The sequence below is a fragment of the Marmota flaviventris genome, chromosome 12 (genome assembly GCF_047511675.1).
Source record: "Marmota flaviventris isolate mMarFla1 chromosome 12, mMarFla1.hap1, whole genome shotgun sequence".
NCBI lineage: Eukaryota > Metazoa > Chordata > Mammalia > Rodentia > Sciuridae > Marmota > Marmota flaviventris.
Window position 1 is genome coordinate 56447874 of NC_092509.1, and position 23223 is coordinate 56471096.

Consider the following 23223-nt stretch of genomic DNA (forward strand, 5'->3'; position numbering starts at 1 on the left):
ATGGATAATGGGGGTGAAAAAGGAATAGAATATAATTGTGTTTAGGAGAAAGATCATAGAGATGGAAAATTTGAGAGGAAATAATGGAAATGTAATGACCTAGTTTAGGGGTATTAATTTAAATGTGGGATCTTCCATGAGAATTTTGTAGAGAGCTCTCTTCAAACCAAGATCACAAAAACCTGGAAAGGCCCTACAGGCATCAGGTGATCTAGCTCTTCAGTGACTGCCTTTGCTGCCCCAGTTGCTGCGTGGTGCCACTGGATCATAAGTGTGCTTGTGTGCTTATCTGTGTGTGTGCAAATGGGGTATAGGTTTGATAACAGAGATGAACTGTCCTGACTCCTTTCATTAGCTAAAAGCCCTGTAGGCGGTAACCTTGGCTGAGGATAAACAGGCAACATCTAGAATATTTCCGGAGGAGAAAACACCAGGCTCCACGTTGGGAAACTTTTGAAAATAGAGATGGGAAATTCTCTCCTTTGCGCGCCGGGCGCGCACAAAAATACCACTTGGATGGTAGCGCATATAAGTGTTACGTTTTTGTCCTGAGAAGTGACATAGATTCTTTAATCAGACACCCAAGAAATTATGACTCGACTGTGGAAAAACCGAATTTGGGGGACGGGAGTAGGGACGGACAGGTAAGGAGTGGTCAGAGGCACGGTCTTTTCCAGAGCTGTTGGAAGCAGAAAGGCGTCTGCTTCTAGATCTTCTGAGCAAATGTGCAAGACAGGTGGCGTCTCCCAGGACGAGGAAGTAGCTGGGATTTGCGATATGTAGGAGAAGCCTCGGGGATCCGGGGCCAGTGGCGTGGCAGCGGTGGCGCAGTTCCCAGCCGGCGTCCTGCCGCAGCTCCACAGCTCGGCTCGGTCATGCTGTCTCCATAGCCTCCTCCGCCACCGCCACCTGGGCCTCCCCTAGTCCTCCCGTTTCCCTGCATTCCACACTGCGGCAGCCGTAGCTTCGCGGGCAGAGTCGGCCCTCAGCACCCGCCTCAGGCTTGTGCAGTGGCCGGCGCCCCCTCCGGGGCCTCGACTCTGCTGGGCCGCAGGACAACGCCCGGCTGCGTGCGGGGCTCCGGCGGGGGCGGGGAGAGGGCGAGTGCGCGCGTGTGTCGCGGGGGCGCGGGCGGGGACCGCCATATTGGATCCGGACTCGTCCGCGAGCCTCCGCTGCGTGCGGTGCCGACTGGAGCGGCCTCGCGGAGCCCCGGGCGCGAGCGCGAGAGGAGCGGGAAGGCGGGGGAGGCTGGGAGGGAAAGGAAGGGAGTGGTTGGGAGCCGGGCTGCGGCAGCCTCTGGTCTCCACACCAGCAGCACGGACCCCTCCTCCTGCGCCTCAGCCTCCTCCCTCCTCTCCAAGGAAAGATGCCCTTAACCCAGGGGTGTGAAGAAGGGGGAGAAGTAGCCGCTGGAGCCGCCCGCGACGCCGCAGCTGCTGCTGTCCGTGTCCTTTGAATCCAGACGAGCACCCCCCTCGCCCAGGGGCATCGGGAGGTTCCGGCGCGGCGGCCGCGGTCCGGGTGCGGGGGACACCGGGCTCTCCGCCAGGCGCGGCGCGGCCCGGCCCGGCCCACGAGCGACCACCGACATGGAGCGGGCTCCGGCGGCCAAGTAGCCGCTGCTCCCGGAGCCCGGGTGGGAGAGCCGCCCGCAGCCCGCCTTCCTAATCCCGGCCGTGCCGCCGGTCAGGCCCCTGGGAGAAGCCCGGAGAAAAAAATGAAGAGTTTTCGCCGGAATCAGTTGGAAATAGGACTAACTGCAAAGCCTTAAAAAGAAGGACCTCGGGAGGAGAAAGGAAAAGCCTCCTCCGGGCAAGACTTGGCGTGCTCGGCGCTGAGGAGAGCTGCTTCAGGGACCTCGCCCCCTCCCTTTCCCGCTGGAGAAATTGCCGCTGATGCATTATCCAAGTGGCGGTTGGGAGGATTTGCAGCAGAATTTTTGGTTTTCCCTCCCCCTTCTATACATTCTGTTTTTTTCCTCCCTTTTCTATTTTCTTTCTTCCCGGGGAGTAAATTGCTGATGCAAAGGGGGACTTTATTCATTAATGATGCAACCGGATTCGTTTCAGGATTACGTTGCACGAGTTGAATTTTGAATGAAGGAGAAGAGTTGTTTTTTTTTTTAAAGAAGTGTTGACTCAAGTTCGTTTAATTATTATTTTATTTAAATATACGATTTAATTGTATTATTCATTTAAAATGTATTAAATATATTTTATGATAACTTACCCTCCAAATATATGTATATGGGTGTAATTGAAGACGTTTCAGTTAAGTGAGGTTACTGGTGTATTGGATGTTTAATTCAGCACCGGCATTGCATGACAGTTATTGGAATAACAAGTGGTTTATTTCTAAAACCACACCTTTTAAAATTTAGGTTCAAATAGTAAATAGTCAAACTTGTAATAACAATTTAGAAGCAAATCAACAGAAATCGAAGCAAACATGTCCGGAGAAGTGCGTTTGAGGCAATTGGAGCAATTTATTTTGGATGGGCCGGCTCAGACCAATGGGCAGTGCTTCAGCGTGGAGACCTTACTGGATATACTCATCTGCCTTTATGATGAATGCAATAATTCTCCATTGAGAAGAGAGAAGAACATTCTTGAATACCTAGAATGGGGTAAGTTAAAAAAAAAAACAATCTTTAGCTGTGCTTTATGATTTAATTGTTATGGAGAGTTATGAGTAAACTCTCTGTAACGAAAAAATTATATATATTTATAATTAAAGATCAAACACTAGTTTTTCAAGATTTTTTCCCCTGGTTTTTGGTAAATATTATTTCAAGAGTAAGACCACTCTACTCAGTTGTTGCCTTGACGTAAGGCCTACCTATTATGGAAATTATGATGAAGAACTTAGGTTTTTTAGGTCAGCAGTAAGAGATTTAAAATAAATTTGGGATGGGCAAAAATGGATTATTGTTCAGTGTTGCCTTATCCATGGCAGTATGACAGCCATTCAATTGAAAGGTATTTGTGGGTGGAAACATTCCTTCCCAGACTTTGGAAATCACTCTTGAAATGGGAGGAGATATTGAAATGTCTGTTTATCCTAGGACAACAGAAACGTGAAGGTGCTGAGCAGTGTGTTTCATTTCATCTCCATATAGTGCAAGCAAAGCACAAGCTAAACATGGGCTTTAAAAAAAATTGTTACGTTCAGAAAGATGACTTGACAAATACTTAAAAAAATTTGTTGATGGAGAATGGGGAAAGCTACCACCTGAAGACTTTACTCTGAGTTTCAGTCTAAACTGTTAGTCTTTTGGTTCCAGTCTTCTAAATATAGATGTGATTTAGAAGACTTCTTGTAGTGGAATTGATCATTGATGCTCTGTGAGCTATCCCTCCATGTGACCTTCAAGCTTCAAGGCTTGGCTGAAATTCTTCAGCCTCTCATGTTATATATGGGTGCAGTCTGACCCGACTGCGGTGATCATTGCCCAGTCCATATATAGTGGTATGCATTGGCTTTGGAAAGATTTTTGGCCAACTAGCATTTTGTACCTCTGGAGTACTAGTAATATTAGTTGGTTGCAAAGATGTTTTTTTTTTTTTTTTTTAATTGAAAAGTTTTTATGCCAAAATATCCTTGTTCCCAAGTGATACTTTATTTTCCTGAAGTAAAAGTCAAGGGCTGATTGTTTCTTTTCTTTTCTTTTTTTAATTTGAAATTTATTCAAAATTAGTTTCTTAGGTCAACCACTGATTCAAGAATGCCTAACATATAATAATTGTAATTATCAAATTTGCGAGTATTAAAAGATTTATAGCAACATGATGTCATGAGGTTTTAAAAAATATGTGAATGGGATGATTTAAAAAAAAATAGGCCACCATAGTCATACTGGAAATGTAAGAAATCTAAACTAATCTTTCAAGAAACTGCTCTCTCAAGAGTGCTGGTTTTGGGGTGTGTGTGTGTGTGTGTGTGTGTGTGTGTGTGTTTAATGTATAGAGTAAAATATTTTATAAAGCATGTGTAGTTTCTCATGTTTCCTGAATTTTAGGAGTTCTATAGTGTTTGATTTTCGAACACTAAGGTCTTGGTACTTTTATTTATTGGTTTATTTTTTGTGATACTGGAAATAGAGCCTAGGGGTGCTTTTATCCCTGAGGAACATCACCCTGCCCATTTTTAAAAAAAATTTTTAGTTTTGAGATGCTGTCTCATTAAATTGCCAAGACTGGCCTTGAACTTGCTATCCTCCTGCCTCAGCAGACTGATGGCTGGGATTATAGGTGTGTGCCAGTATCTCCACCTCTCCCCCTCCATGAAGGTTTTGGTATTTTTATAGTTTGAGTTTTGAAATTATGATTTTATAGTGACACTCTAGTCTGTGATTGTGATTGTCATTTAACATCCTTTCTCATTTGCAAAATAGTGGGAAAAGTCTTTATGTGTACCAGTGGAAAATATAATTTTATATAATTTATGATAAAAGAGAAATGTTCTCCTTCTACTTCTGATTTATATCTCAAAGCTTTGTGCTTTGAGATATTTTGCTGTATTGTTAACTTATGTCTTTCCATTAAGTATATTTTCTTGGATGTTGTTTCTTCTGTATGCATAGAAAGCACTGTTGCTTATATAGTTACTTAAGCCAAAAAAGTGAAAAAACAAAAAACAAATATTTAGCCAAATACCTTATATTTTTATTAAGATCCCTAAAGTAATTCTAACCAGGACTTATCACAATTGATAGTTATTTTAGTTGTATCCTTCACAGCTTTTCTTTTTAGAAGTCTTATAACAAACTGTACAGTTTCTTAAACTATCATTGTTTTTCAGTACTTAGAGATCAAGGGAATAGACTTAAAAAAAAATGTAAAATAACCTTTATTAATTTATTTTTATGTGATGCTGAAGATTAAACCCAGTGCCTCACATGTGCCAGGCAAGCGCTCTATCACTATGCTACAACCCCAGCCTGAGAATAGACTTTTTAAGGAATTATTTTGTATAGGGTTAGGCAGTGTCTGATAAGTCTCAACAGTTTTTTTTTTTTTTTGGCGAGGCTGGGAGTACAACCTGTGGCCTTAACATGCTAGGCAAATGCTCTACCACAGAGTTATATCTCCAGTTGGAGTATGAGGTCTTGAAAATGGTGGATATTAACCACAGAATATTGAGTGAAGAATAAGAAAGAAAGAATAAAAAAGAATGGAAGAGCTGTGGGGATGTATCGTGGTAGTATTTACTATCCTTAAGTTATTGGGGAATTTAGGTTAAGAATGACATTATTTTTCATCCAAGAATTAAAATAAATGAGCCATACTTCATGTATAAATTGATTACATTTTTGGGAAATCATCTATGTTATTTGCATTACCTAACATTATATAGAAAACAATTTAGACTAAGGAAATTTCCAGATTGTGAATTTGTCTCAATTTGATTTTTTAGAACATTATTATTATTATTAATATTGATATCTGATGGAATCTGCAAGGGATTATTGTTTGGGTTAAATTTGATAATTTAGATTTGCCTTATATATCATTTTTAGTTTGATTTTAATAATTTGAAAAATATTAGGTCTTTAAATCTTTAAAGTAATTGCAGCAGGAGAACAGTATAGTTAAATACTGTCTATTGTGTACTAAATATTTGTGTTTGTTATTTATATTTATGCAAGTACTACCTAGATACTCTTGAGTTTATGCTGATAATTGGTTACTTTTAAAAATGGAGTCAGCTGGGGCTGGGGCTGTAGCTCAGTGGCAAAGCACTTGCCTAGCATGTGCAAGGTTCTAGGTTCAATCCTTAGCACCACATAAAACTATAAATAAATAAAATAAAAGCATGCTGTCCATCTACAACTACCCCCCCCCCCAATAAATAAATAAAAAAAAGGAGTCAGCCAAGATTTTAACGAATGCCTCATTTCCATTGATTTCATTTATTCCTAGTTATGGTTCATTTTACTTTTATATTGGTACAGTTAATGTTTTTTTCATAACAGTATCATGACAGTAACAAAACTGACAATTCAAAGTCAGACATATTGTTTTTATTTGATAGCATTCCTTGCTTTTGGTACCTATGGCTTGAAGGAAGAAATAAGTAGAAAAGGAGGGAGGAAGAGGGGATTAAGCTGAAGAGTACTGGTGAATGGGGATAAAAGCACCTTAAGATCATAGATAACTTTTTAAATTTAATAATAATATTTTCCAGTTATAGGCAGTATGATTTGAAAGACAATATTTTTATCTCCTATGTTTTCTAAACTGTTGATTATAGTTTGTATGTTTGTTTATAAAGTGGTAGTTTTGAAGTTAGTAGTATAATTCTAGAATAGTTACAGTAAATTTATAGAAGTAAAAATAACTTCAATGTTGTAAACTAATTTGATGACTGTATGAGTTCATTATTTATTGAATTGGCTGTCTTCTACTTTGAAATGGGAAATTGGAATTTTAGAGAATTCTTTACCAGTTTACTTAAAAAATAGATATAAGATAATATTTCATATGACAAAAATTTGCAGGGCTGTATGTGGATAATTTTTTTGATGCTTTCTGATCTTTTATGCAAATAATCATTACATTTTATGCAAATAATCATTAAACAATTTTATAGCTTATTCATATTTTATGTGTGCTACACAGAGAATAAATGATTGATAAACTTGTCACTCAGGCACATAGGCAAGTACTATCGTGTAAACATTTCCCTTTTGAAAATATATTTTTAGTTGTTGATGGACTTTTATTTTTATGTGGTGCTAAGAATCAAACCCAGTGCTTTACACATGCTAGGCAAGTGCTCTACCACTGAACTACCACCCCAGCCCCAACATTTTCTTTTATGAAAGTAGTTGTAAAGCTTATTTACATTTTTTTCATGTGTGGGTTAATTGAATGAGGTAAATTGTGGCTTGCTTAGAAGGATCTAAATGTCTAGGGTATTTTATTCTTTGTGTCTGCTCTTCTTTACTGTTAGCTTTCCTGAGTAGAATTTATTAACCATATCAAATTATCAAGACATTAATTGAATACAGATGATCAATTTATTTTTATGTAAATTCTCAATTAGGATCATATAAATATCTTCAGAAACAGATTGGACACTTACATCCTTTATACTAGTTATCTAGTTATTGTAAGAGTGAATACAATTATTTTATCCAACACAATTCTGGCACATGGCAGGAACATGTTCAACAAGTAGGGGGTGACTTATTATATTCTCTCTCAAATAATTCTTAGAGGTAGTTGCTAAATGGTATTTGTTACTGCAACAAATTGAGACATTTATTAGTAATTATTTTAAGGAACATCACTTTTTCTTTTAAGTATATTGTTTTATGAATGAGAACAGGATGTCAGGATTAACACTTTAAGAATTTTAGAAATATAGTTGTTTCTTATGGAAATTTAAGTCATATCTTAGCAAATGCCATAATATGTTGGAAATTTTATGAAATGTGCTATGCATCTTAGGACTTGTTGCTATTACATAGTCAGCCCAGGCTACTTTAGGCACAAATTAGTATTTTACTGTACTACTCTGTGGCAAAAAGTTTTTTCCAAAACTTTTTCCCTATTGGTACTTAAAAAAAATATTTTTAGTTGTAGATGGACACAATACCTTTATTTTATTTATTTTTATGTGGTGCTGAGGATGGAACTCATTGCCTCACATGTGCTAGGTAAGCTCTCTACCACTGAGCTACAGCCCCCAGCCCTGATTTTGGTACATTTATTGCCAGTTTGTTCTGTATAAAACTCTTTATTTTTCATCCTACTGATTGTGAAGTTTTAGAATTAATTTACTAAGTCTAACCAGCACTTAAAAATTAAATAGACTAGTTGGAAATATTAAGCTCATAGAATAAGTATTGTTATGTAATACACTTGTGTTTTCTTGTATTTCTCATTGTAGATTGAGTTTGAGCCAGTGTGGTGGCACAAACCTGTAATCTCAGGTACTGGGGAGGCTGAGGCTGGAGGATTGCAAATTTGAGGCCAGCCCTGACAATTTAGTGAGACCCTATCTCAAAAACAAAAGGGGCTGGGGGTATATATAGCTCAGTGATAGAGCACCCCTGGGTTCAAACCTGTGTGTGTGTGTTTTGAATATGATAGGGTAGATGAAGCTATATCATGTTGATTATTTAGCAGTGAAAATATCATAGGTTTTTCTTTTTTCTTCAAAGAGGACACATGATAGATTAGTGACAGATGAGTTGAATGAAGGAAAGGAGTGTAGGGCTGGGTGCGGTGGCACATGCCTATAATCCCAGCAGCTCAGGAGGCTGAGGTAGGAGGATTGAGAATTCAAAGCCAGCCTCAGCAAAGGTGAGGTGCTAAGCAACTCAGTGATACCATCTGTCTAGAATACAAAATAGGGCTGGGGATGTAGCTCAGTGGTTGAGTGCCCCTGAATTCAAATCTCAGTACCCCCCCGCAAAAAAAAAAAGTGTAGGTAGGGACCCAATAACTTGGATAACACTGAAACAGGAGGGGAAAAGTAATGGAGACAAGAGGTAAAGGGGAAAACAGAAAGGGGAAAGAATGAGAATCAATATAAACTGTATTCCTGAGTTGCTGCTTCAGTCTGACTTGTGAATGATTGTGTATTTTTAATTTAGAAGAATTTACTAGATAGACTTAACATCACTCCTTTGTAATTTTCCTTTTCTATTTTGGCTAATGAATATTGACTTTCATTGGTCATAACCATATGACCTATAAACAATAGTAGTAGTTTCTTGGTGTGTTTTCCTATTAATCCCAGATTAACTCTAGTATAGATGTAGGTGAGGATTTGCTAGTTTCATAGCTTTTTTTTTAATTATCATGGAACTGCTAGGCAGAGTGACTCAAGTTTTAAGTATTAAAGACCATGAATTGCTCAACTGCTTTTTCCATATCTTGATGAATCAAGAAATTCTTTCCATAATATTTTTAATGGCCCACACTATAACTAAATGTTATTCCAGGCATTAGTGTGAGCGTCCCTTTTACATTGAATGTAAAACTCCTTTCCAGATTTAGAAGATTTCCTTTTCTTTCAATTAATGCTGATCAGGACTTCCTAGATAGCTTCTCCACATTTCCTCTTCATAATTTCTACCTGGTTTTCTGGTCAATAGGTAGAGAATGACCAGTTTTCTGTTGGCTGATCCTTTCTTCCTGTTATAGTATTCCTTTATATGCACTATATGGAAGAGTGGCATTTTGGCTTCATAATAACAGGAGGCATGGAGATTTGGCTCCCCATTTCCAATTCACTTTTTTGCCCCTTAATTCTGTATTGAATTTTTGCTTCTGTTTTAGTAATAGGACTTCTTCATCTAGCTTCTTCCTAGTTTCAAAATGTGTTCTGTAAATCCATAGGATATTGAAAGACACTTTGTGTGTGTGAGGAGTGGGGAAGTTTATATAGTCAGATAAGTTTGAGAAACTTTTCAATAAAATTTAACTTTAAAATATTGTAGGTTATCCTATAATTTATGGAATTTATCTGGTTATGGATTCTTTTTTTTGTGTGTGTGCAGAATATCTGAAGGAGGAATGGCAACCAGTGTTTTATATAAAAGTCTTTGGAAGATGCTATTTCAATATGAGATTGTGGCGTTCCTTGAAACTCTTGAGATTCGGGGTTAGAAAGAAATTTTGGGATACTATATGGTTTGGAGAAAGAATCCAAATATGAAAAAGTGATATTTTATGCAGTGATTGTGGACTTTATTTACTGTGTGAAAGTCGTGATCTGAAGATAAACTTAATTGTGGTGTAGTATAAAAGCGGTGCTATTGATAGAATTATATCTAAGAAGTACACCCTGTAAGTGAATTAGGTATAATAATCTGTGTGGTCAGTTCCTAAAAATTCCTTGAAATTACTGAGAAGTTTTTGTGTATGACATTTTCTTATACTGATTAAATTTGCTTTTAACTTATAGGCATTCACATTAAATATAGAAATTTTCACTTTATCTCTTACAGCTTAAGTTACTGTAATTGTGATATGTTATACAAACTGTTACACAAACTATTACACAAACTATTGTGTATCTGAAAAGATTTCAATACTTCATGATGTTTAAGAGGAAAGGGTAATGGATTCATGCAATTTTAGAATCCGTTATAGTGTTAAGTATTGTTTAATTTCCAGTGTTTTAGCTAAGCAGTTCATTTCGGATTTTTTGACTAGTGTGGGAATTAACTTGGGTATAACACTGTATGCTTGAAGCTGTTTCATGTGCCAGCACCTATTTATTTGTACTGTAATGAAACCAGAGAAAAAATTTTAAGGAGAAAAATCATATATAATTGGTGCTATTTCAGCATCTTGTAAACAATTAGAACTCTGTAATTATCATAAACTTTTTTCCCCCAGATATTATGGTAGCAGATAATAATTCTAGAGAATAATTCATCTTGATAGTTTAAAGATCAGGGGTTTTGGATTTAGACTGAGTCTAATTATTTGCTGGGTGATTTAGGCAAGTTGCTTAACATCTCAAAGTCTGTGAAAAATGGACATCATCATAATAGCTTATTTTGCCAAATGATAAGTCAGTTTAGGGTTTTTCTTTTCTGATGATTTGTCTTATATTTTGTGGGCTACTTTCCCATTCTGTTCTGTTCCCCTCCCTCCTTCCCTCCATCCCTTCCTTCCTTCCTTTCAATACCGGGGATTGAACCTAGTGGTGCTCTACCACTGAGCTATATCCCCAGCCTTTTTTATTTTGAGATAGAATCTCTAAGTTCTTGAGGCTGGTCTTGAATTTGGGATTCTCCTGCCTCAGCCTCTGGAATAGCTGAAATTACAGGCGTGTACTGAAACCCATTACTTTTAAAATTTCTAATCTGTGTAGTCTTGTGATAAAGGAAAAACTAAAATGCCATTTTTTTTTACTTAAGTATAATTGAAGTGTATAACTGTACTGATACATGTAAATAACTTTAACATTAACAAACGTCTTACAATATTTTATTAAATTTTATTGCATTGAAAGTATCTGTATGTGACTATGCAAACATCTTAGTTTTTTTCTCTCTCTCTCTCTTTTTTTTTTAAGACCTTTATTTTATGTATTTATATGCGGTGCTGAGAATCAAACCCAGGGCCTCACACATGCTAGGCAGGTACTCTACCACTGAGCCTCAACACCAGCCCCTTAGTTTCTCTTTTAACATAAGATATTTTGCATTGGAAAATTAATTGAACTGTTTTGTTATTAATTGAACTATTTTCTGACTAATATTAAGCTAATGCCATTTTTTTCTACTAGTGATAGTAAATATTATGAAGTGGCTAGTTAAATTTTATTTTTATATAACTTCAATCTGAAAATTACTGGTAGAGTTCTAGACCTCAGCACAGAAGATTAAAATCATTATTGATATGTTGTTCACTTCAGGCCTTTTATGGACTAAAGATTATGTAGCATCCATAGATGCCTATTGTGGTCTTACAGTAAGTAAGAAGAAAATTAATTGTGTTCACTAACATTTTTGAAATTATATGTTAAGAGATATAAACGAATATTTTGAAAATTAAGGGTTCAGTGGATATGTGAGAGTGGGAACTATTGCTTGTTGCATCCCTCTTTGGATATTAGAAAGCATATTTTCATAGAAGTTTCAAAAGTTCTGATACAGGAACTTCTTTAACTTTGTTGGTCTAAGTCATTTTAATTGTGGAACTCTTTATGAGAAACAACTGATTGAATTTGGGCAATGCTGGCATACACTAGGGAACCATACATGATGTCAGAGCTTTAAACTGGTTATGTGAAAGGAAGTGATTCCCAAATTCTTCTACTGAATTATTTTTTGAATATTGTCACAATTTACATTAAAGTCCAAACAAAGGTGAAGGTTTGAATGATTCACCTTTATCATTTGCATATTTAACATTTTTTAGTACTTTAAAAAATATTTTTAGTTGTAGATGGACACAATATCTTTATTTATTTATTTTTATGTGGTGCTGAGGATTGAGTCCAGAACTTCACAAGTGTAGGCAAGCACTTTACCACTGAGCTACAACCCCTCATTTGCATCACCTGCAAGATATTTTGGCAATATATATTAAGTTGGTGCGGGGATATATATATGTTAGGTATATATTTATAAATAAAGGACAGTAAAACTTGATATATGCTTTTGAGTTTTTCCTTTGTGTAGTTTTTGGCTTTGTGAAGGTGCTCCTGCTAACCTAGTAAATGTTTTTTCAGAAAAGCTTGATTATTTTTTAATTGAATTGATTCTCTAATTATTGATACAGATAGGTACTGTCATAGTTGTGAAATAGAACTAAACTAATCAGAGATCTTTCCAAAAACAGAATCTTGTTCGTAAGTATCACTATTTATTAGATGTGGTTAATGTCCCAGGTTGACTCAGATATTCTTTTTTAAAAAATTTTTAGTTGTTGATGGACCTTTATTTTATTTATTTTTATGAGGTGCTGAGGATTGAACCCAGTGCCTCACACATGCTAGGCAAGCACTCTACTACTGTGCTACAACCTCAGCCTGACTTAGATATTCTTAAAAGTAGTCAAGCACTTACTTAGTGTTCTGTATTGAATTTAAAAAAAAAAAAAAACTTGTTTTAAAATATTAGGAAATATTGTCTCTAGGAGGCAGTGACTAATGCCCTGTTTAGAGATTATATTGTTAGCTACCTATATGGCTTTGCCCTGACCAAAAGTCATTACTAAGAAGCATTTTACAACAGACTGAAAACTCAGGTATTGTGGTGAGCTAACATGTTGATATGCAATGAAAACTAATACTTACAAAGATTATTTTCTAGAGTTTATGTTTAAAACCAAGATATTATTTGCAAGTCTAGTATAATTTCTGTTTCTGCATTTTTCACTGCATGCCTTTGTAATGTGGCACTCCCATTTCTGACTGATACATGTTAAGCTGACAGTTTCTTATATAAGTTCCTTGCTATGGTACATTGTTTGAGATTGTAATTAAGTGTGATCATATTGTTTCTTTTGCATGTGTGCCTGTGGTAATATCAGTTAAGTGCAACACTTGGTGGGTTATTCTGTCTTCATTTTACTTTGCCTGCATCTGGCTCAATTGACTTGTTTGTAATAAGCCTGTATAAATGGATTTAGATATTTGTGGCTTTCATATGTGTGTATACTGTTCTATTAATCATGTTTTTGTGTTCTCTTCAACTGCTAAGTAATCTGTAACCTCCTTATTACATGTGTCTCTAACCAGATAACATTGGGATTTTTACATATCCAGGACCTTTGTTTAGTGAAAGGAATTAAAAAAACAAAAACTAATGGTCTTTGATCACGTCAATATCCTGTCTAATACCTATCTTCAATGACAACTGACAGCTTTCAGGATGACTATAAATTTTTTGGCATGGTATACACAATTTTTAAATATGGTCCTTGTTTATTTCTCTAATAATTTTTTCACTTTAAAAATCATTTTTATTTTTACTTTTGGTATTAGGGATTGAACATAGGGGTTCTACACCACTGAATTAAATCCCCAGTCTCTTTTTATTCTCTATTTTGTGACAGGATCTCACCAAACTGCTAAGGGTCTTGCTAAATTGCTGAGGCTGGCCTTGAATTTGCCCTAGCATCTGGGATACCGTGTGGGCCATCATGCCTGGCTTTTGTTTTCATCATAAGCTGGGTCAGTAGAAAGCATGGGTGTGGAGGCCACCTAAGAGTATCTATGCACATGCTCTACACACCCTTTTTCTCCTGTACCAATGTGCTTGTTTCACAGCAAAGGATAGGTCCACAAACCCAGAGAGGAAGGCTTGCGGTTCCCTTCTGCAGTAGGGGTAAATAATATAATAATAATAATAATAATCAATCTTAAACTTTCAGAAAAATTGCAAGTACAGTACAGTCTCTCTCCCCCCCCCCCCCTCCGCCCTGGAACCATTTGAGATAATTTGCCTACCTAATGCCCAGATCTGATTGTGTATATTGTGTACATTATTTTCTTTCTTTCCTTCTTTCCGTTTTTTGGTGCTGGGGATTGAACCCAGGCCAGCCTCCATTATCTACATTCTTTTCATGATCACAATATAACTGTTAAAATCAAGAAATTAAATATCATCTAATCCTTAGAAATGATGCACTACTTCATTTGAGTTTCATCAGTTGTCTTAATATCTTTATAGCAAAAGGATTCAGATTAGAAACTTGTGTTACATTTGGATGGCATGTCTTTCAGTCTGGGTCAGCTCTTTAGATTTTTCTTGACTTTCATGACTTTGACTCTCAAAGATTGTAGAGCAGGTATTTTGCAGCTTTTGCAGTAACCCCATTTAGGTTTTATTTCTTCATATTTAGATTTAGGTAATCTTTGATAACAATATTACAGAAATCATGTTGTGTTCTTTTCATTACTTCCTCTCAAGGGGTGCATGATTTAATATTGCCCCATAACTTGTTAAGTTGGTACCTGGGGCCCTGCCAGGATTCTTTTTTTAATAATGTAATTTTTTTTTATTTATATATGACAGCGGAATGCATTACAATTCTTATTACATATATAGAGCACAATTTTTCATATTTCTGGTTGTATACATAGTATATTCACACCAATTTGTGTCATCATACCTGTACTTTGGATAATAATGATCATCACATTCTACCATCATTAATTACCCCATGCCCCCTCCCTTCCCTTCCAACCTCTCTGCCCTATCTAGAGTTCATCTATTCCTCCCGTGCTCCCGCTGCCTATCCCACTATGAATCAGTCTCCTTATATCAAAGAAAAATTTGGCATTTGTTTTTTTTTTGGGATTGGCTAACTTCACTTAGCATTATCTTCTCTAACTCTGTCCATTTACCTGCAAATGCCATGATTTTATTCTCTTTTATTGCTGAGTAATATTCCATTGTGTACATATGCCACATTATTTTTATTCATTCATCTATTAAAGGGTATCTAGGTTGGTTCCACAGTTTAGCTATTGTGAATTATGCCTCTATAAATATTGATGTGACTGTGTCCCTGTAGTATGCTGTTTTTAAGTCCTTTGGGTATAGACTGAGGAGAGGGACAGCTGGGTCAAATGGTGATTCCATTCCCAGTTTTTCAGGAAATCTCCATACTGCTTTCCATGTTGGCTGCACCAGTTTGCAGTCCCACCATCAGTGTATGAGTGTACCTTTTCCCCCACATCCTCGACAACACTTATTGTTGTTTGTATGCATAATAGCTGCCATTCTGACTGGAGTGAGATGAAATCTTGATTTGCATTTCTCTAATTGCAAGTGATAATGAACATTTTTTCATGTATTTATTGATTGATTGTACATCATCTTCTGAGAAGTGTCTCTTCAGGTCCTTGGCCTATTTATTTATTGGGTTATTTGTTGTTTAGCTTTTTGAGTTCTTTATATACCCTAGTTATTAGTGCTCTCTCTGATGTGTGAGGGGTAAAGATTTGCTCCCAAGATGTAGTCTGCCAGGATTCTTCACTGTAAAGTTGCTTTTCCCCCTCTTTTCTGTATATGTATGTATGTATGTATTGTACTGAGGATTGAATCCAGGGGCATTATACTGTTAAACTACATTTCCACTCCTTTTTACTTTCACTAAGTTGGTGAGTGTTTCAAGGCTTGTCTTGAATTTACCATCCTCCTCCCTCAGCCTCCCAGATAGTTGAGATTATTACAGGTGAGGGCTATAATACCTGATTTTTTTCTAATTAATAGGTATTTTGTGGGGTGGCATTTGGAAATTATGTACATACCCTTTTCTCATTAATGGTTTTCTTTGTTTACTATTAGGTTATAGTCCTCCGCTACCATTTATTTTGAGGCTTGAATAGACCCAGATTTGGCTGGTTAAGAGCCCCTTGAAATTAGCTTCTGTGTCCTTTGACAGATTCCAATGACTTCTTTGAGCATAGAGTCATGCTCAAGTAGCATAACTTTCTTGCTTTCTAGTATAACAAGGTGGTTCAGGTTTGTCTTTGCTTTCCCTGCCCCATCCCTGGAATCAGTAATTTTTCCAGAGTTCCTGGTTCCTTTTAGTATAGAGGAAGTTGTTTTAAAAAAGCCAAGATCCAGGTTAGATATATGCTCATTGCTATTGTGTTGCTGTTCACAGGTCTACTTGTAGACAAAGCTGTCTATGTTTTCATCCATTCATCTGTCTAGCTATCTATCTACTCACCCACCCACTTATATGTATAATATCTATTTTTATAACTATATTTACTTCTATAAATTTTTGTTTCTATATTTATTATATATCATGAATTTACATCAGTATCTAATTCCATTCCAATACTATAGGGTTCATTCTAGTTTTTTCTTTTCCAGATTGTAACTCTCCTTCCTAACAGAATCATGGCTTCCATTATCCTTAATGTATTTTCTTATGTGATCAATCCCACAGTATGTAATTGACCTCCCATCACACAGATAACTTTTTTACCCTTTTTTGTTTAGGCAGTACTTCACTCTTCTTGCACCTTCATTCTGTATGCCAGATTGCTGTTCCCCTTTCCCCTTAAAGGCATGCTCCTTGTCTTGCTCAGTCTGTGGCCCCCATGCTAGGCCTCTCTCTTCATGTCCTTATATCCCATGGATGCTCTTTCATGCTCCTCAGGTTCTGTCATGACTCTCCCAGTACTAGAGTGTGCAACACTTTATGTGGATGTTGTTTTAATCCAGTTCAGCTTTCAGCACCATACTCTAATCCAATATGACTTCTTTTTCTTCTTACTTACTTTGACTTGCTCTACCTATGGCTTTAAATCTGAGATACTGAGGAAGGTTAGGGAAGGGCTATTTCCCCAATATATACATGCCTCACTTAATGACGGGAACATAGTCTGAAAAGTGAGTTGTCGGTGATTTTGTTGTGCGACTATCATGGAGTGTACCTATACAGACTTAAGATGACTAGGATGTCACTAGGCAATATAATTTCATGGTACTGCAAAGATATATGTATGTAATCCGACATACATATGTAAGTGTATATAACTATACATATATGTATACATACATGTATATAGGTGTGTATAATTTTATTTATATTTTCTACCCACCTTTTTTGTTGGTGGGGCGGTGTACTGGGGATTGAATTCAGGGGCATTCAACCACTGAGCCACATCCCCAGCCCTATTTTCTATTTTATTTAAAGACTAGGTCTCACTGAGTTGCTTAGCACCTCACTTTTTTTTAAAGGATTTATTTTTTAATTGTAGGTGGACAGACACAATACCTTTATTTATTTATTTATTAGTTGTAGGTGGACATGATACCTTTAATTAATTAATTAATTAATTAATTTTTTAGTTGTAGATGGACACAATACCTTTATTTCACTTATTTATTTTTTTGTGGAGCTGAGGATCGAACCCAGGGTCTCGCACGCGCAAGCGAGCTCTCTACCGCTGAGCCATAACTCCAGCCCCTTTTATTTTATTTTTATGTGTTGCCTAGGATCAAACCTGGTGCCTCATGTGTGCTAGGTGAGTGCTTTACCACTGAGCCACAACCCCAACCCAGCACCTTGCTTTTGATAATGCTGGCCACCTCAGCCTCCCAAATCACTGGGGTTATAGGCATGCGCCACCATACCTGGCTTCTACCAACCTTTAAAAAATAAAAAAATTCTTTAAAATTTTTACATGTAGTAAATTTTACTCTTTTTGATGCATATCCTATGAATTTTACCAAAGTAGAGTCATGACCACTATTGCTGTTAGGGAACAGAGAGCACTTCCATCATCCCTCAGAATTCTCTTTTGTTGCCTTTTTGTACCACTTCTCTTACTCCTTTGCCTGTCTTGGAAAGTGTGTGACACAAAACAGGTGTTTGGTAATGTTGGTTGAATGAATTAATGCTGTTATACTTGTTATACCCAAGACTAAAGCAGTGTATCTAGGTATCTTGAAACATTGCTTGAAACTCAGTATTTTTCTTGTCAGGGACCTGTTTTCCTCTTTGATTTACCCTATTCTATTTCAGAATAGCAATTGACAGTCTGTATTACCCTCTTTTATTTCAAAATAGCAGTTGACTATTTCAAAACAGCAGTTGGCAGTCTGTAGACAAGTATGTAATGGAGTGAGAAAAGGAAAAGGTAAGGAATAAAGTAAAATGCAAATAATTTCTGATTTCTCAAGTTAAAATTTTGTTGCATTAGTCTGTGTTTAACCTTATTTGCACAACGTCCAGCATAAACTTTAGAGTCTGGCGATGGTGAAGATACAAAAATGTAATTTTATTCCCTTCTGTAACCCCCTAAAAACTGTAGTAAACTTTTTTTAAAGTCATTAATGTTCAAGGATGAGAAGAGCAGTGAAATTTTATAAAGTAAAAAGCAGATTAATGATAATGACTTAGGGGGTCTGAGAAAGTTGAATCCTAAGTTAGCATTGGTCTAAGCTGAGGACCTGTCCAGCTTATTTGGCAACATCCTCAGAAGTCTTAGAAATTGGTGCTTTCAGGAATCTCTGTAAGTTGAGGTGTGACTGGGCTGAAATATGGAGGATTGATTGAAACTGATTTAGAAGCAGGTAGAAACTCTTAGATAGAGCCCCTGCCCTAGGCTGTGTCACTGGACTACTTTATCTCTCTCTTCAAACAAAGACTGGGTGTTTAAAATAGAAGCCTTCTGGGTTAAGGCATCAAGCAGGGTAGGCATTTTTATATTGAAAATAAGGAGATTAAATAAATGTTTTATTCTATTTGGCTCCCAGAATTCTGGCAGTAGGCCTATCACAAAGACTGTAAATTAGAACAATTTCTGGAGAATTGACCAGCCCAAGAAAAAAAGGCCTCCAGTTACAGACACTTTAGTAAAAGACTGAAGCAATCACATTATAGTGAAATTCATTCAGTGGGCTTCACCGGAGGATTCAGAACTTCAGCTCTTCTTTTCATTTTCTTAAACTAAATGTAAATAGAAAACCAAGAAATATTAGACATCAGAGGAAAGGTTCTAATGTTTAAGGTACAGCTACAAACAATAGGGAGAACCAGCCCCGCCAAAACAACAACAACAACAACAACAATTAGCAACTAATGAGGCCTGGGGCTGTAGCTCAGTGGCAAAGTGCTTGCCTAGCGTGTGTGAGGCACTGAGTTTGATCCACAGTATCACATAAAAATAAAAAATAAAATAAAGGCATGCTGTCCATCTGCAACTACCAAAAAAAAAAAAAAAAAAAAAACCCTCAAACTAGACACTAATGAAACAAACTTTGCCAGGAAGGTATAACTTGAAAAAAAAAAACACCGAAACATAAAACTGTAATTAATATTCTCAGAGATAAAATACTACAGCTGTCAAATAAAATCAGAATGCCATAAAAGAAAATAAGAGAGAATGAAAAAGTTTCTTCGAAATTAAAAATATGATAGCAAAAATGAAAACTTCCATACAAGAATCGGAAGGCAAAAGGCTGGGACTGTGGCTCAGCGGTAGTGCATGTGTGAGGCACTGGGTTCAATTCTCAGTACCACGTATAAATAAATAAAATAAAGATCTATCAACAACTAAGGGAAAAAATATTAAAAAAGAAGAATTGGGAGGCCAAAATGAAAAAAAAAAATTGCAGATAATGGAGCAAAAAACCCAGAAAGTCATAGAAAAAAGAAGATAAAGAAAAATAGAGGACCAGTTTGGGAGGTTTAAATAATAATGAATAAGAGGAATTCTCTTATTCCAATAGAGTGAACAGAGGGGAAGGAATGGTCAATGAAATAATTCTAGAAAAACATTATGAAACTGAAGGACATGAGTTTCTAGATAAAAGGGACCCATTCAGCACAGTGAATGTTAGTTGATTCACACCAAAATTCATAGTTCGTGCATTGCAGAAGTCCCAGAACTCGGGGGACAACGAAGAAACACAAAAAGAAAAAAAAAAATACAAGGATCAGGAATCAGAAAGACTAGCCTTTTTAGCAGCAACACTGGAAAGAACTAGGATCGTGCTGAAGCAAAATAATTTCCAAACTTTAATTCTGCATCCAGACAAATTCTCAGTCAAGTATTAGGTGGAATAAGGACATTTTTAAGACATGCAAGTCTTCAAAAAGTTTACTTTGTACAACCTCTTCAAATAGTTGAATTTGAAATGAGTCATCCTGGTTTACCTGGGACTGAAGGGTTTCCTGTAGTATGTCGATTTTAAGTTCATTGGGTATAAACCGAGGTGTGGGATGACTGGGTCAAATGGAGGTTCCATTCCAAGTTTTCTGAGGAATCTCCATACTGCTTTCCGTAATGGTTGCACTAGTTTGCAGTCCTATTAGCAATGTATGAATGTACCTTTCCCACTACATCCTCATAAACATTTATTGTTACTTGTATTCTTGATATTTGCTATTATGACTGGGTGAGATTGAATTTCACTATAGTTTTAATTTTTTGCAGAATTTTAAAGTCTTGTTTGTTTAATCCTTACTGGTCTTCAAACTTGTTTTCTCTTTGAGAATTTTTTTCTTTTTTTGGTACTGGGGATTGAACCCAAGTGTGCTTAAATCCCTGAGACACATTCCTAGTCCCTTTTTATATTTTAATTAGAGACAGGGTCTTGCTAAGTTGCTTAGGGCCTTGCTAAATTGCTGAGGTTGGCTTTGAACTCAGGATCCTTCTGCCTCTGCCTCCCAAGTTGCTGGAATTATAGATGTGAGTTCTGTACCTGAGGTGGACACAGTGAACAGGAGATTGATATTAGAGCTCATCATTATGTACTTTTAATAGATCAGTATTTTTTCTTCTTCAATAATTGCTCTGTTCTTATAGATGGCAATTTCTAAATAGTTTTTTTTTTTTTCTGTTTTAGGATGATAGTTTATTCCAGAAATATCTATGTATGTTAAATTCTACATATTTACATTAACACATAGATACTTCTGAAGTTACACAAGGCACATAAATATTACTCAGTGTTTATGGAATTAAACACAGCAAACAGAGCAGAAAGACAAATCATACAAATGATGCAAATGACATATGATTATCATTTCTATAAACTAGTAAGCTATCAAGTACTGTGAGGGGAGATATCAGAATACTTGTCAAATATGCAACTGTGGAGATAGCTTTATTTTAGCAGTGCTCAGCTGGTCAAGCTCAAATTCAGATTGATCCTTGTAAATCCAAAGCAATGCCTCATATTAAATGAAACTCTTCTTGTAATAAATTTCAACTTTTCATAAAGAAAAATTTGAAGTCTAAATAATTGACCAATTATGTCCCTCATTTCTTTTTTAGGACAGTGTTAAGAGAAGTTTGTTTCAGAGAGTTTCTGAGCTATTCATATGACCGAATGAGAAAATTGGTCAGCTTTCTAACTACTCTTTTTTTTTTTTTTTAAAGAGAGAGAGGAGGAGGAGCAGGAGGAGAGAGAGAGAGAGAGAGAGAGAGAGAGAGAGAGAGAGAGAATATTTTTTAATATTTATTTTTCAGTTTTTGGTGGACACAACAGCTTTATTTTATGTGGTGCTGAGGATTGAACCCAGCGCCCCGTGCATGCCAGGCGAGCGCATTACCGCTTGAGCCACATCTCCAGCCCTCTTTTTTTTTTAATATTTATTTTTTAGCTTTAGATGGACACAGTATCTTTATTTTACATTTATGTGGTGCTGAGGTTCTAACCCAAGGCCTCATGCATTCTAGGCAAGCACTCTTCTACTGAGCCACAATCCCAGCCCCTCTAACACTCTTAAGTCAGGTTTTCAGCAGATGACTTGTTTATTTAGTTTGAATGTCAAGAATAGTTCCACTCAAATGTGTATTGAAAAACACACCCCAACAGAAATTATTATTGAATTATACAGTACTTTGTTTCCTTATATTAGAAATCACTCTGATTAGTTTGTTTCATAGGGTTATTTTGATTCTATTTTGTATTGTTCGTCATTTATTTTGTTGACAATTATATGCCTGAAATTTATTTACTTTTGCATTTTACCTAAAAGGGAGAGATGACATTCAAAATTAGTAAAGCCATAAATAAAACACATCTTACTAGCAGAAAAAAATTTTTTTAAAAAAATTGTAGTGCTAGATCTTTAACCTAGGGCCTTGTACAGGGTAGACAGGTGCTCTACCACTAATCCTAAAATACATCTTAAATCAATAATCATTTTGTTGTCTAGATTCAGTGCTTTTAATGAGAATGAAAATAATTTAAGGCAGATTGTAATCAGAGTGCCTTACAATATATACCCCTGGCTTAGAATCAGGATGAAATATTTATAATAGTGTTATATATGTATATTTTCAGTTAGATATGTTACCAAAAAGCACAGCTTCATCCAATTTGAAAAGATCTTCAAGGAAATGATGTAAGTAGTATTTGGAAATGACAAAGGAATTTTTGTTCCAGCAGTAATAGTAGTTCCTTTGCAGCAGTGATTTTAATTTACATTTCAATTCTGAAATATACAAAGATTTTTGTGAGAGTATTTTGATTTCTTCACAAACAAGTGAAGTTAGAGTTTTAACAAAAATTAATACTGTGTTATTCATTGACACTTAAATTTTTTTTTTTTTTTTTAAAGAGAGAGAGAGAGAGAGGGAGAATTTTTTTTAGTATTTATTCTTTAGATTTCGGCAGACACAACATCTTTGTTTGTATGTGGTGCTGAGGATCGAACCCTGGCCGCACGCATGCCAGGCAAGCGCACTACTGCTTGAGCCACATCCCCAGCCCGACACTTAAATTTTGAGGTAAAGATATGTTAATTTTAAAAATTACTTAGAAAGTCTGTTTAATTTTCTTTTAAAAATTCTCTGCAAATGGCTCACATTGTATTTGAATCTCATTTTTTTTGTTATGAAAATTCAGTAAGCTTTACGAAGAAACACAAGAAAATTTTTAGTTGAAACTGTTTACCCTCTGTCCATGGAAGGGCTTTTGTTGTACTTTTAACTGCTTCTCTCCATTTTTATTTATTCTACTATAACATTTCCATTTCTGAAAGTCACCAACCTCCCAATAGTTGTATATGATTCTGTTCTACCACATTGGAGATGGAGCTCAGACTAGTTTGGGGTAATTTTTTGATGGTTCATATATTATATTTATTATTTAGTGTGAAGGCAACATTTATAAGATAGTTCATGGGCTTTCTTCTCTATAAAGTTTTCAGTTTTTTTCAGTGAAATCTATAAGCAACTGAACTGCCTCTGTTCTGTTTGCTTTTCCTCTTTACATGTTAGGCAGCAAGCTCTTTGTTATGTAGCTTTAAGTATTTTCTT

At 36.3% G+C, this 23223-nt stretch overlaps 1 protein-coding gene across 5 annotated transcripts in view; it reads left to right on the forward strand.

The window, feature by feature from the left end:
• The first annotated feature begins 478 nt into the window (after nt 1–478).
• Nucleotides 479–23223, forward strand: part of Cdc42bpa (CDC42 binding protein kinase alpha) — a 301602-nt gene continuing 278857 nt past the window's right edge. For 2 of the 5 annotated variants that reach the window (XM_071600005.1, XM_071600008.1), the window contains exon 1: nt 1164–2629. In XM_071600005.1, the coding sequence (XP_071456106.1) occupies nt 2452–2629 (178 nt within the window). In that variant the 5' untranslated portion in view covers nt 1164–2451. Of the gene's footprint in view, nt 645–1163; nt 2630–23223 lie in introns of those variants that run through there. The other 3 variants (XM_071600006.1, XM_071600009.1, XM_071600007.1) reach the window with 2 other exon arrangements.